Source organism: Dermacentor albipictus, chromosome 4 (assembly GCF_038994185.2).
Source record: "Dermacentor albipictus isolate Rhodes 1998 colony chromosome 4, USDA_Dalb.pri_finalv2, whole genome shotgun sequence".
NCBI classification, from domain to species: Eukaryota; Metazoa; Arthropoda; class Arachnida; order Ixodida; family Ixodidae; genus Dermacentor; species Dermacentor albipictus.
In genome coordinates this window covers 68,612,634-68,628,069 of record NC_091824.1, presented here as the reverse complement: position 1 = coordinate 68,628,069, position 15,436 = coordinate 68,612,634, and the positions used below count along the sequence as shown (strand labels likewise).

General features: G+C 47.1%; 1 protein-coding gene across 1 annotated transcript in view; it reads left to right on the top strand.

The window, feature by feature from the left end:
- E(Pc) (Enhancer of Polycomb) overlaps positions 1 to 15,436 on the top strand; it is an 86,168-nt gene that overhangs the window by 26,682 nt on the left and 44,050 nt on the right. The window contains exon 3 of the mRNA XM_065431925.1: positions 6,770 to 6,915. Within this exon, the coding sequence (XP_065287997.1) occupies positions 6,770 to 6,915 (146 nt within the window). The remainder of the gene's footprint in view (positions 1 to 6,769; positions 6,916 to 15,436) is intronic.

Here is a 15,436-nt window from a genome sequence, read left to right as displayed (position 1 = left end):
TTTAATGTCCAACGGAAAAAGGTGATCTACCCACCCCCCGACGCACAGGTCAGGGGGCGAGTGCCGCCGCCTCAGATGCAGGCTGGGAGGTCTTGGGTCCCAGCAGCCTCTTCGGCCAGTTGGACGAGCCGGAGCTGGAGCTCAGGGTCCGAGCTGCGCAGCAGGGTCTCCCAGGTGTCTCTACTATCTATTTTGTGCGTTCCCCCGGGAGAGTACGGACATTCCCATATTATGTGGTCGAGGGTCCCTCTCGCCCCACAAAGATCACACTTATCGCTCCTGGCCTCGGGGAACATGTGGTTCGCCATAACCGGGTGCGGATATGTATAAGTTTGTAGTCGTCTCCACGCGACTGCTTGTCTGTTGTTTAATTTTGGGTCTGGCGGGGATACCAGTCTACGAGCCAATCTATAATGCTGCGTGATCTCCCCATATTTTAGCATGCGCTCTCCGCTCCCTCGGTCATCGAGGGGCCCTGTAGCGGCTCGGCGGTAGAGATCTCGAGCCAGCTCGTGGGCCGCCTCGTTGCCGGGGACGGCTTCATGCGCCGGAGTCCAAATTATTTGAATTTTTCTATCTAGCTTTCTCTGGCCTAGGATTCTGGCCGCTAAGGGCGAGATCCTTCCCTTGCTAAAATTTTGTATGGCAGTTTTGCTGTCACTGATCACAAATTTCGCGTCCGTTCCAGCGCAAGCTAATGCGATCGCAATTTCCTCGGCAACTTCTATGTTGCGCCCGCGCAGAGCGACAGCAGTCACGGGAATACCCCGGCTGCTGACAGCCGTTGCCACCGTAAAACTGCCGCTACCTCCCGCCGCATCTACATAGGCCACCTCATGCTCCGAGATATTACCGAATCTAATTTTTAATGCTTCGGCTCGTTTATGCCTCCTGTCTTTGTTATGTTCCGGGTGCATGTTTTTTGGCAGAGGGGGGATAATCAGATTTTTTCTAATTTCCCTATCTACTTCCACCATTTGGGTGAGGCCTCTGTCCGGGTTTATTCCAACTTTGGCCAATATGGCTCTTCCTGTCTTCGTGGTGCTAAGTCTCTCAATTTGAGAGGTTCGCACCGCTTCCGCCAGTTCTGCCCATGTGTTGTGCACTCCTAGAGCCATCAGTCTCTCTGTTGATGTACACATGGGCAGTCCCAGCGCTCGTTTTACGCATTTTCTCATTAGAGAATCAATCTTTTCTCTTTCCACAACTTTCAAATCGAGATAAGGCGTTGCATAGCTCACCCGGCTGAATATGTACGCCTGTATTAGCTTAAATAAATTTTTTTCCTTTAGCCCTCGACCTTTGCTGGCCACCCGCCTAATTAGGCTCAGGGTCTGTAATGCGTGATTCTGCAGCCTCTTGAGGGTCTCGCCATTGTAGCCGTGTGACTGGAGAATCAGGCCCAAGATTCTAATTTGCTCTACTATTGGTACCTCTTTACCCGCCACCTTAATTTTGATCTCCGATGGTGCCTTGCACCTTAAGTGTTTCGGATTGTATATAAACAATTCTGATTTCTGCGGCGAGCATGCTAGGCCTCTCTCGGCCGCGTAATCGACTATGATGTCGGTGGCGGCCTGGAGCAGGCTTTCGACGGCTGAATCACTTCCCCGGTTGACCCAGAGGGTGATATCATCCGCATATATACTAAATTTTAATCCCTCGAGCTTTGCCAATTGCTCGGGGAGTTCTCGCATAGCCACGTTGAAGAGTAGGGGAGACAGCACTGATCCTTGGGGCGTACCCTTACTCCCTAGCTCAATTGTGGGGGATTCCAGCGTTTGGAACCTCATGCAAGCAGTTCTTCCCGTCAGGAAGTCCCTGATGTATCGATATGTCCTGGTACCTACATTAATCTTGTTCAGCCCTTCCAGGACCGCCTCATGCTTTACGTTGTCAAAAGCCTTCGTGAGGTCCAGTCCCAGAATTGCTTTTGCATCTTTAGACCTTGAGTCTATTATATCATGTTTGATTTGGAGCATGACGTCCTGCGTACACAATTGAGGTCGGAACCCGACCATCTCATGTGGCCACAGATCGCCCTGCTCCATGAAGCCCATCAGTCTGGTCTGGACGACGTGCTCCATCAATTTCCCCACGCATGAAGTTAAGGAAATTGGCCGTAAGTTTTCCAATTGCGGAGGCTTCCCGGGTTTTGGTATTAAAGTAATGCTTGCCGTCTTCCACTGTTGTGGGAGCTCGCCTTTTTCCCAACATTCCTGCATGTACTTCGTTAGATAGCTAATGGAATCATCGTCTAAGTTTCTGAGCATTTTGTTCGTTACCCCGTCAGGGCCTGGAGCCGACTTCGTTCTGAGTCTTACAATCTCTGCTCGCACTTCCGCTTCTGTGATGGGGGCGTCCAACGCCTCGTTAGGCGCTCCACCATAGTCGGGTAGTGGAGTTCGCGATGTTTCCCCCACGAACGTCTCAATTAATTTCTTCATGAAATAATCATCGTTCCCTACGAACGCGTGCCTAGCTTTTGCCAATCTTATACCGGATTGAGTTTTCGAGCTTGCAGGGTCCAACAAATGCCGGAGGATGTTCCACGTCTTGGAGAGGTGCATGCTCCCCTCCATTTCGTCACACTTGTTGGCCCAATTTTGTTCGCACAATGTAAAAGTATAATCTTCGATTTCCTTATTGTGCCTAGCAATCCTTCTTCTGAGGTTGCGGTTCCATTTCTGATTTTTGAGACGACGTTCCATGCTTTGCTTAGCTTCCCACATATGCAGAAGACGGCTGTCCGCTATCTCCGGGGCGTTATCCCCTTCGAGCGTTTTTGTCGTCCTTCTAACGTCCGATTTGAGCGCCGTCGTCCATTCCTCGATGTTTCTGATGGGCCCCAGTTCCTGCGCTCTCCTGATATCTCTAAAGTTATCCCATTCAACGACGGCCGGCGCGCGAGCCCTGCGCGTTTGAAGGCCCACTTTCAGTATGGAAACAATTATGTAGTGGTCACTGCCAAAATTTTGATCCGAATTATGCCATTCTAGATCTTTAATGTTTTTCGAGAATGTTAGATCTGGAGATGTATCCTTACTAACGCTATTGCCCACCCTCGTTGGACTCTCAGGGTCCGTGTGCAGAGTGAGCCCTATGTCATGCGTATCTTCCCACAGCTGTCTGCCTTTCGGGCATTGGTGCGGGTACCCCCATTCCTGGTGATGTGCATTAAAGTCCCCCACTATCAACAGTGGCTGGTTGCTTGAAATTTTGAGGGCCTTGCGAAGCAGAGCCCTGAACCTCACCTTCCTTTGCCTGGGTGAGCTGTATAAATTTAGAAGGAATAAACTAGGGTCCTTCTGTTTTCCGGTTATAATTTCGACAAACACGTTCTCGATCTCTCTCGACTCTAAATCGTGTTCAATGGCCGCGATATTTCTTTTCACGAGTGTTGTGACCGAGGATTTCTCCCCCCTGCCACTATGAAATGCCTGATAACCTGACAGTTTTGCGGGTCCTCCAGTTTCCTGGAGGGCAATCGCCAACGGAGTCTCATCTAATAGCGGAAGGTACTGTTGCAGAATCGACCGCTTGCGCCGGAAGCCGCGACAGTTCCAATGCCAGATTTGATTTTCATTTGCGCGCCTGGCCATTTTGCAGTTGCGTGACGATCTGCTCCATATTCTGTTGCCACCCGTTCATGGCGACCATCTCATTCCTTAGCCTTTGGCATTCCTCGGCCTGTTTCTGAACTGCCCCAAGGACAGTTTGAATTTGGATGTTGATATGGTTCATAAATTCATTCATCTTGGCCTCTAATCTTACCAAATTTTCGACCCTTTTTTCTATAGCCTGAATAGGGTCGGCGTCTTGAATTTTGCGTTTCGTTGGTGGCGGGAGGGACGCCTCTGTGACCATCTTATCCTCTCCTTGCGGCTGTTGACGTGCCGCTGGGGGAGTCATCTGTCTAATGGGTTGTTGCGGAGGAGGGGTTGCCTGCCTCTGTGATTTCTTTAAGTTTTGGATTTCGGACCGTTGCGAATCGACTATCCCCGTTAATTTTTCGACCATTTTCTTTAATTTCTCAATTTCCTCGTCCCGTTTATCCCTCTGATTATTTTCCTGGGAGACCTTGCCCGCGAAATTCACACCCTTACGCTCCTTGCTCCTACCTCGTCTCCATGGGTTGGCAGGGTCCCTTGAGCTCGAGCGCCCCCTGGACTGGCTCCTGGCACGGGAACCGGAGCGTCCTTTGGGCGGCGGCGATGGTCTGCTCTGATTTGCTTCCAGTTTTGGGAAAGAGTCCTCGCGGAACTTGAAGTCTTTTCCCTCTTTGGGTTCGCGTTGTCGACTCTGATGTCCCCCACCAGTCGTCGTTGCTTGTCCCATCTTCTCCCACTGTCGCTTCTTAACTTCGTAGGGAGTGCGGAAGAGTTCTCGGCACTTGGGATCTCCTAGGGCGTGGCCTTTGCCGCACAGCTGGCATTTCAGCTCACACCTGTGGTCACTTGACGGGTTCTCGAGGCCGCAGCCTATTTAGAAAAAAAATTCACCGCAAGTTTTTAGAGTGACCCTAAAGTGACAAAGATGCTTTCCAATATCTGCATTGTTTATTCATGAATATAAATGGGCGTCCATAAATACTTATAGATATAAATATATACTTCCATAAATAGATATATTCTGATTTGGCACTTGGGTAGTAGTCCACATCGGAAGTATCGCTGCTCCGCATACTTGCAGCACTGTAGCCAGCGCACACGCCCATAGCGTAATCGAACTGTGTATGTGAGCAATGAAAAAAATTGGTTTTTGCGAGCCAAGTCTTGAAAAAAGAAATGCAAGCATGGCAGCGTTGATTGTACAAGGCGGCATCATTTGTATGTACCAGCACCCGACCGTGAACAGATGTAATCGCACCCATGTGAGTAACAGACGAGTGGGCATCTAGTGCATACTCTTTGAGAGATAAGAAACCACATAGACATCGGTGTTTATGAGCTCAATGAACAGAAACAGCCTGCGAGGCAAAACCAGAATTAACCGCCACGTGCCCTCGCATCTGTGGATGCGCGAGTGGTCGCTAAAAAGTCAGTGTTATGCTGTGGAATGAAAACCAAAAAAACCATGGAGAAAAAAAAAAAGTTAGCCCCTTGCATCCACACAAGGTGGCAGCACTTGCTGTGCAAGAAAGAGTTGAAAAATTGGCACATTTTTCAAACATACAAATGGCACTTGTAAATACATGGCATCAACCATTTGAGACTTATTCACGGCACCATATATTTGCAACATTGACCCTCAAAGTGTTAATTAATTCATTAACAGTAGAGGCTTGCTGTGGGTAGAATACACTGGAAGGCAATATGAAAAGAAACTGCTGAACCCTAACCGGAGGAAACGCGAGTACATGCAGACCTTGTGCTGCCTTGAGAGGTTTCTTTCACAATTTACTCTCATGGCCCAAGCAATGCACAGTTAGAAGAGTGAGGCGTGAGTCCCACCTAAGCTGATTCAACGGAAACTGACTACCGAATCTTTTGGAATGGTTGACAGCTGAGTGACAATCTGGCTGCCATGCTGCACTTGGAAAGGGAAAGCGGAGCAGAGGTGTAAGGATAGGTGAGCATTCATGGAAGGCCATGGAGCATACCATAGTCTTCAGCTCACTAGCACAGTGCTTGTTACTGGGGTGTTCTAACCACAAATAAACTAAAGCCTACCTTTGGGCTTACATTAAGCCAACTTTCACGTGCGCACACGCACGCACACACACACACACACACACACACACACACACACACACACACACACACCAATGTAAATAAGATTTCACTGCATTTGTGTCATTGATCATGCTCCTCCCGTTTGTTTTGCAACAGCATAAGTACAGTAGTCTGTCTCCGAAGTGCAGCTTTATCAGGATTGTATACTTCTATGAGAGCTATTGTGCAGCTAAATAATGGTGTGCGGACTTACACCATAGTTTGCTTCCAGTGTGCTGTATTGGCATAGCCTCTTTATTTCTTATCCCATTGCACACTATGTTTGAGGGAATTAATGCAATGATAAATGCTGACAAATTGTAGGATTGTCAGGCTGCATAGTCGCATGCCTACAGATGCGTGCACTCTTTACAGCCATGCACAATAGGTGATAAAGGCAGCGACCCTCCCTCTCCTATTTATGGCCACATCACTAGGCACGGACAAGTGGCTACATTATTGGACCATTTTACTCCAATGAACTACCTAGAATGGAACACCCAGCAGTGCTTGTCAAAGGCTCTCGGAGAGCCAGGGTGCTTGAGAATTGAAAAGTGGCTAGGAATAAATGGAACCTAGATGCTGTTGCCACATAACAGAGCAGAAGAAGGCCCCATACACATTCTAGCTTAATTTTAGTGACCATACGTGCAATGAGAATGCGGTGGAAGGTTTATAAAAATTTGAAGTCGTTTTTCTCAGCTTATGCTTTTCTACAGAAGTTTGCATAATCAAAAACTATTGTATGTACAATATACAAACCAGACTTACTTGTAGGACATGTTCTGGGCTAAGATCTTATACTGAATGCAACTGTGAACTTTGCAGTAATTTTAGAACGAAAATGTTTTGGGTAATGAGCTAAAGTTTCCTCTTAAGAACCACAAGTAAAAGATTGGAATCATATTTGTGTTTGCAAGCGGTGGATATTTGAGTGCAATGTCCTCTTTCTCTCGGCCCATAAATTATTTTGTTATGTGTTTGGCGTATTTACAGCAAACTGCCCTCTATAGCCTGTGTTGGCCTAAGTAACCAGAGTTTCTTTTCTTGCACAGCATTTGCGATGGATCAGGACATCCCGGACTATGACATGGACTCTGAGGATGAAAAGTGGCTCACACAGCAGGCAAAAAAAATGGAAATCATCCCTTTACAGTTTGAAGAGATGATGGATCGACTAGAAAAGGGCAGTGGGCAGCAGGTTGGTGCCTTCGAGTTTCCCTTTTCACAACTATGTCCTTGCTGCATCGCTATCATGCTGCTGTGTCGCATTCGAAGTTGCAAAACCTGCCGTCATCACTGCAGACATCGCTTTGACTGACCGTAAAGAACCAACAGCTTCCGTTTCCTGCTCATGGTGGTGAAGATGCAAGTTTCGAAGGATGTGTTATGTGCCTGTGGTTTTAGTTTGAAAGGGGTTGCAGCGTATAGACCCCATCCTGCAGCACATGTCACCCCATTACACCAGAATACTCATTAGGGCAGTGTGAAATGCAGCTTGTGCTCAACGCATCTGTCCATGACTATGGTAGCAGTGGCACCTGGTGGGTGGTGGCTGAACTTCAGAAGCATGTTACATGAGGTCACTGCATGTTACTGCAGTTTCCTTTTTTTTTGTGCATAATAAAGGAATGCGAGGTGAAATTCCCAGAATATGTGAGGACTCGTCCATTAATATCGAGAGACACAATTGGAACAAGGTTAGAAGACATACACTATTTATTTGTTTGTTTACCTTCAGTATTCACACATTACGAAGGGAAGTGGTATGTATGCAAAGGAAAAATGGGAAACACACCCACTGACAAATTCTACTGATATATCGTGATCATTTTTAGTGTTTGCAGCTACGCATACAGAAGGGAGGGCCATAGTAATACAACACGAAATTTGGAAACACCAGCTAGCAACAAACTCTTATGATATCTCGTCGTCAATTTTAGTGTTTCCCACAAGTGCAGGTGCCACAGCAGAACTTCTTGACACTGTGTTGTTGGAATTTTTTTTTAGACCTCTATAAATTTTTTTTTTGTTAGTTTCCCAGGAACCAGTAACAAGCAGGGCCACGAACCATGAGTGGGGGAGAGAGGGGGTACTCTTTGCGTGTGCTTCAATGCCTTGGTTGTAATTGGTAGCCTTAATAAAACAAAATTACGGTCACTAACAGTGTCAAAATTAGCTTCACCGTTTCGGAACCCATATTGCAATTTTGTTTTATTAACCCGATACCTGATCAGAGGAGCTCTTGTCGAACTGTTCACTTTATAATGGATTTGTGGTCTAACCACCTCGCTGCACATCATTAGCTTGTTCCTCTCTCTCTCTCTTTTTGTGAAGTTATCTTTTCTGTGTAAACAGCACAAATTTTCTGCTTCTCTCATTTCACTCGCTGTGGCAATGCAGTGGCTATGGTGTTTTGTTGCTGAACAGGAGGTCACCCCTGGGTTTGACCCCTGGATGTGGGTTTGACCCCTGGTCATGGGGTGGCTGCACTTGGGGGGGGGGGGGGGAGAGAGATAACAATTGCGAAGTTAGATTTAGATGCATGTTAAAGGATCCCCAGGTGGTCATAATCAATCTGGAGCCTTCCATTACAGCATCTGTCATAACCAAACCCTGGTGTTGCTTTGAAATGTTGACCCAGTTAGTCTGCTGTCGTCACATTTTGTAGCCCCTTTCTTGAATCCTCATCGCCTAGTGCCGAGCCCGTGAGGTAATGCCATTGGACGTGACATATCGCCTTTCCAAATATTGTCACGATAGCTGGCGATTGTAGGAAACACAGCAGTTAAGCGGGGATTCCATTTTTAAGCTTCGCACATCTCGTGAGCACTCTGTCGGTATATATGATGACGTAGTCTACACTTAGGTATGAGTAATCACCACCGTGCTCAATAAGAGCCCTCCTAAACGCAAATTGCATATTAGAATGGAATAGAATTTATTGACAGGAAAGACACAGAGGTCGACCTGAGCTGGTGCGCTCTAGCCTGCTACTCTGCACTGGGGAAGAGGGAAGGGGAGTGAAAGTACTGGGGTAGATGATGATGATTATAAGAGAAGTGATCAGTGCTTATGTATATGAGACAGTTGCCTTACTAGAGCCGCTCGTCAAGCTTGGTGTCCTGCAGAAACTTCTCAACGCAAATTGCAAATACACACTGTACAAGTGAGCATACAAAAAGCCACGTGGCAAGACAAGTGGATCGATTGCATTTTAAATGAAAAGCTGCTTTCATGAAGAACATTGTGACGTTTGTTTTGGAGCACCCATCTGAGAAGCATGCTTCCGAAATTTGTTTTGCCTTTTCTAGTATAGCGATTGTGCCACAGCTGGGGATTGAGGCATATTTTGCATATTGCGGGCTTTGCTGCATGATCTGATAGTTCTTGCAGTGGTCATGTTAGACGTCGGTGTGGTATCAGTAGCATAATGGTCCATTGAGGATGAGAGGTGATAAGTGCTTCCGTTGGTGTAGGAAAAATCGTGCAAGCATGCTTTGTGCAGCTGCTTCGGTTTTGTTTGTTTGTTGCAAACTAATTCAGTTGGCGATTTCACCACGTACATGAGCTCAGTGTTAACTGCTTTTCCAGCTTAATTCTTGCACCCTTATTTCAAAACGAAGGCAAGAACAAAATTTGTGTCAAGCAAGTTCTACTTGTTTGTAGCCTACTGGTGATTGTGGTTTGACCAAGTGGTTAATAATACCATAGAGGTATATCAATAGTCCTAACACCATTTAGTTGCTAGTTTTGCTGTTGCTTCCTCGCTTCATGTTTTTCGTCCAAGTTAGAGAAAAGTCAACTACGATTAATTTAACTGTGATGGGACTGGTGAAATTAGATTAACTTATCCAGAGGGTCGAATTATGACAAAGGCAGAAAACATGCCAAAATATAGCTTAATTCAGCAATATGTACCCAATTCTAACATGCCTCTGAATCTAACATGCATTCAATTTTTATGGGTTAAAGTCAAAGTTTAATGCACACCCGATTTTTGCTTTAACAAGAAAAATGTAGCATTCCTCCTGTTCTGGCAATCAAAAAAGGATGAAACCAGCACTGTTGAACACCACTGAATGTAAATGTATTTACAGTTAATGTCCATTGTTGGCAGCCTGAGACAGCACTTCGTCGCTGACTGTGGACTACAGCATATCGTCTTCCATGCAATCCATCGCATGTTGGACATATTACATTGATCAAACAACTCCAAAACCATCGTAACAGGACGGTGGTCCCTGCCTTGACTAACCGCTCTGCTAATTCATCCTCCGATACATTTGGTCCACTGGAATGTCGAAATATGCGACATGACTTTTTAACCACTAGCTTAGCATGTAAAGTAACTTATCTTTTGAATGTGCTTTTGTAACCACAAACTAAAAGTGGCACGTCAAAGCAAGAACTTGTTCTTTCATGATCTTGTGGTGGCAACAGTTATGACGCTGGCCCTCATGGTGGGCTTTTGAGCACGGTTTCAGTTTTGTATATGACTACACTGCAAACACAATTTTTTGACCAATTTTCTAGGGAAGAAAAGGTGCACTTTAGAATCGAGTAAACGTAATAATCATATAGAGCTGCCATTTTCGCTTGCAAATCTGCCTAGGTCAGGCCAGAAATTGGAATTTGGGGGGAGAGATAATGTGTCTTCAATGCATTCTCTGTCCCCTGGCACCACAAAGACAGACACTGTAGCCATTAAGGACATCATTTGGGTTGGCTTATCCATGGCAACCAGTTGATTTTAATTATTCAGTGAGGGCCAATTTCATCAATGTTTAAGTAACAAAAGTTGTATAAGTCATCTGTACCCGCAGCTTATGTAACAAAGGTACAACTTGCGCATTGTGTCTTTATGTTGCATAGTCAGGTGGGGGATGTTTTCAATATTTACAGGGGTGACAATCCTGCGACAATTGCACCATTTTTATACTCAAGCAAATTGCCGAGGCAGATTGTGCCGAAAGTGGAAAAATGGCTGAAATTGCACCGCGCTGTACCAGATTGGCAGCTTTGGCTTTGGAAGTCATCAGCAAAAGATTGCTGGTGCGGTGAAGGGTGTTGTGCTGCTGGTCTTGGAGCACATGTGAAAGTACCATAAAAACCCGCGTATAATACGATGTTTTTTGCCTATTATTGGCATCCCACATTTTTGCCTCGTACTATTGTGGATTCGAACAAAAATTTCAGTCAGAAGTTTGGGCTAGAAGTTTTGGTTTCGCTATTGCTGCGTGGCTATGGCTTGACTTCCTTATTGCTGCATGGCTACGGCTTGGTTTTGTTATTGCTGCGTGACTACAGCATTGCGTCATTATTGTTGAGTGCGCACCTTGGCAGCACACGTGCAAACCACGCTTCTGCATTGAAGGACCAAGATGTCTGGACCACGAAAACAGTACTTGGCTGCTTTCAAGAGAAAGGTTATTTTAGTCGCACAGGACATCGGCAACAGTGCAGCTGGGAGGCAGTTTGGTGTCAACGAGGGAAGCATTTGCGGATGGCGTCGACAGAAGGAAGCCCTTTTCGCATGCAGCGGAACGTGACGAAGCTTTCGTGGCCCGAAGAGTGGGACATTCCTGGAAAACGAACTCGCCCTGACGGAATTCGTATGCCAACAGCGAGCCGCGCATCTAGCTGTGAGCGTGGAGCTTATGCAGGCAAAAGCTAAGGAGCTTGCAAGAGAAAAAGAGCTACCAAGCTCTGCCTTCAAAGCGAGCAAGCACTGGATTTATGCTGGTTTTTCCTTACGCCGCTGAACTTCGATTTCGCAAAAGCTGCCCAAATCGTTCGAAGAGCTGCTTGCGGCTTTCCAGCACCACATTATTTCGCTGTGCAAGTCCAAAACTTCCAGCTAGGGCAAATCGGCGATGCTGGCCAAACGCCGGTTTATCTGGACATGCCATTGCCCCTCATCGTGCTCGAAAAGGGCTCTAAAGAAGTTTATGTCTGGTCCACCGGCAACGAGAAAATGCGAGTTACCGTCATGTTTTTGTGCACGGCAGACAGACGCAAGCTTCCGTTTTATGTCATCTTCACGCGCAAGACAGTGCCTAAAGGTGAGGAGCTGCCAAAAAATGTGGTCATGAGGTGCCGTGAGAAAAGCTGAATCAACGAGAATCTTGTGCTCGACTGGATAAAGTCCGTCTGGTGTAGGCGGCCTGGCGCACTGTTGTCATTCCTGTCCATCCTCGTGCTGGACGCATTTCGTTGCCATTTGGTTGACTCAGTGAAGAGACTTGCCTGAATCCGGCAATGAACTCGTCGTTATCCCGGGTGGGGTGACGTCTCAGCTGCAGCCTTTAGATGTTTGCGTGAACAAGCCGTTCAAGGATGTGGTCAAGCGGTGTTACGCAGATTGGATGCGTTCAGGTGAGCCTGCAGTGACGGCAATCAGGCGGCTGAAGCAGGCTTCGCCATTCACGCTATGCAAGTGGATTGTGGATGCATGGGCCAGCATACCAGAGGACCTTGTACGTCACGCATTCAAAAAGTGCGGTATCTTGAATGCGCTCGATGACACAAAGGATTAGTACCTCTGGGAAGATATGTCCAACAAAGAACTATCCGAAAAGAGCACAGATGAGGAAGACAGTGATTGAAGTGCGGAGTGCAATTTAAATAAATGTTTTCCTCAAGCTTTCTTAACTCCTATTATATGGGGATAAAACTTTTTTTCCCCTTTCGTGTCCCAAAAATTTTACCTCGTACTATATGCGGGCTTGTATTATACGTGGGTATTTACGATAACTTTCCTATTTTGGCCACCAGTGGCCCAATTAAGCCTCCTGAATAAAGCTAAAGGTAGCGACATTATTTTGAGCTGCCACTTTAGTCGCGAGCGAGGGCAGGGGAGGACGCCTGGTGCTTATCCGCATCTCCCTGTTTGTGGAATGGAATCGCATGATTGTGCTTGCACAGCTTCCACGGAAACGCACGCTGCCAGCAGCGCCTTTTGTTTTGACTCGTACTGGTGACAAGTCGGCTCTTGATTGTGTTGTGCAGCTTCACAGTCGGAATTCCTCATATATTGTTGATCGCATTGCTGCGCTGTGCGATCGCCGCTAACAAAAAGTGCAAACTGAGAGCGAGGAGGGAGCAGACTCTGAAAAGGAGAAACCAAGAGAGAAGGGAGAATGTCACTCTGTAGCTTATTCAGGGGCTTATACCTAATCACTCAGTATGAACTCCAGATTTCTAGGTGCTTCTAGTGAGTTTAGAAGCAAATTCTGTCATGTGCAGACTCTTGGTAAAAGTTAGTCCGAGTTGCCCCGTTACCTAGAAATGCCTAAAAAAAAAATAAGCATTCATTAACCCTTGCTTCTTCACTTATTTTGGAGAACACCTCCGGTCACTTCACGAGCACTTTTAATACCTAAAAAATAGCAAAAATTCCATTAGGCTACTTTTCAACAGCGCTCTAACTCTGCAAAATGCAAGTTTTTGTGATTGTTACCCAACTTAACTATAGTAATTCCTTGAATTAAATTTTCATGCTCCAAACTGTTTCAGTAACAACATGTATGTGCTACAGACAGCTCTAAAATAAAACTTTGTCTGCTCCAAAGTGCTCCAGTATTCTTATATGCTCCAAAAATTGCTACAAAATGAATTTAGGCATTCACACACCCAATGTGTGTGTGTGTGTGTGTGTGTGTGTGTGTGTGTGTGTGTGTGTGTGTGTATATATATATATATATATATATATATATATATATATATATATATATATATATTGTCACGTGGTAGTGACGTTAAAGAACACAGTAGCAGTACTGTGAAAGACAAACTAGCTTTTATTGGGCGAACCTGTGCCCACAAAACAGGGTACACTTAAAGCACAACGATAGCGGCGAACACAGTCGGCGATCGTCGAAAATCTGATCTGCGGGTCAAGCGCGTCGGCTTTTATAGAGCAGTCGTCGAATGTTCCAGACTAATCGTTCGGACCCGCGTGCCTTCCACAAATTTCTACACCATTCGCGTCAGGCGAATAAATCAGATAACACAAGGTTCGGCGACAACAGACTACGCATAGAAGCATCGATAACTTTCCAGAAACTTCGGATACATGCAAGCGCGTCCCGCGCTGTGCGATAAGATTTGTTCGGCGGCGAAACGTGGTCGCCCGATAAATATAAGTACACGTGTCAATACCCCCCTCTTAAAAAGCATCGTCCCGATGCTACAATAAGAGCGAAACACAAAAGGACACTTATTAAACGTAAGTAACAAAACAACGAAAAGAAACAAAGTCCAAAAGAAAGTTACGCGAAGTCCCAAAGTTCGTCAACGCTGGTGGTACGGCTTGAGTCGCACAACGTGGACAATTTCAGGTCGTGAGCGGCGCCGCTGTGACAGCGAAATGCCATCTGGCACGACCTCATAGTCCAGTGCGCCCATACGTCGGATGATCTTGTACGGTCCGAAATAGCGTCGGAGTAGTTTCTCACTGAGTCCTCGTCGGCGTATCGGGGTCCAGACCCAAACACGGTCGCCAGGTTGGTACTCGACGAAGCGTCGTCGGAGGTTGTAGTGTCGACTGTCGGTCCTCTGCTGGCTCTTGATTCGCAGGCGGGCGAGCTGTCGGGCTTCCTCGGCACGCTGGAGATAGCTAGCAACGTCAACATTCTCTTCGTCAGTTACGTGGGGCAGCATGGCGTCAAGCGTCGTCGTCGGGTTCCTGCCGTAAACCAGCTTAAACGGCGTGATCTGTGTTGTTTCTTGCACCGCCGTGTTGTACGCAAAGGTTACGTACGGCAGGACCGCGTCCCACGTCTTGTGTTCGACGTCGACGTACATTGCTAGCATATCGGCGAGGGTCTTGTTCAGGCGCTCTGTAAGACCATTCGTCTGCGGATGGTAGGCAGTTGTCCTCCTGTGGCTTGTCTGGCTGTACTGCAGAATGGCTTGGGTGAGCTCTGCTGTAAAAGCCGTTCCTCTGTCTGTGATGAGGACTTCTGGGGCACCATGTCGCAGCAGGATGTTCTCGACGAAAAATTTCGCCACTTCGGCGGCGCTGCCTTTTGGTAGAGCTTTAGTTTCAGCAAAACGGGTGAGATAGTCCGTCGCCACGACGATCCACTTATTCCCGGATGTTGATATCGGAAACGGCCCCAACAAATCCATCCCAATCTGCTGGAATGGTCGGCGAGGAGGTTCGATCGGCTGTAGTAATCCTGCTGGCCTTGTCGGTGGTGTCTTGCGTCGTTGGCAGTCTCGGCATGTCTTGACGTAACGGGCGACGTCGGCGGTCAGACGCGGCCAGTAATACCTTTCCTGTATTCTCGACAGCGTCCGGGAGAATCCGAGGTGCCCAGCGGTTGGATCGTCGTGTAGGGCGTGCAATATTTCTGGACGCAGCGCTGACGGTACAACAAGAAGGTAGCTGGCGCGGACTGGCGAGAAGTTCTTCTTCACGAGCAGGTTGTTTTGTAGCGTGAACGAAGACAACGCGCGCTTAAATACCCTAGGGACAACGTCGGTGTTCCCTTCCAAATACTCGACGAGACCTTTTAGCTCCGGGTCGGCTCGTTGCTGTTTAATGAAGTCTTCCGCGCTTATTATCCCAAGGAAGGCATCGTCGTCCTCGTCGTCTTGCGGCGGGGGATCGATGGGGGCGCGCGATAAGCAGTCGGCGTCGGAGTGCTTTCGTCCGGACTTGTAGATCACCGTGACGTCATATTCTTGCAGTCTGAGGCTCCACCTCGCCAGCC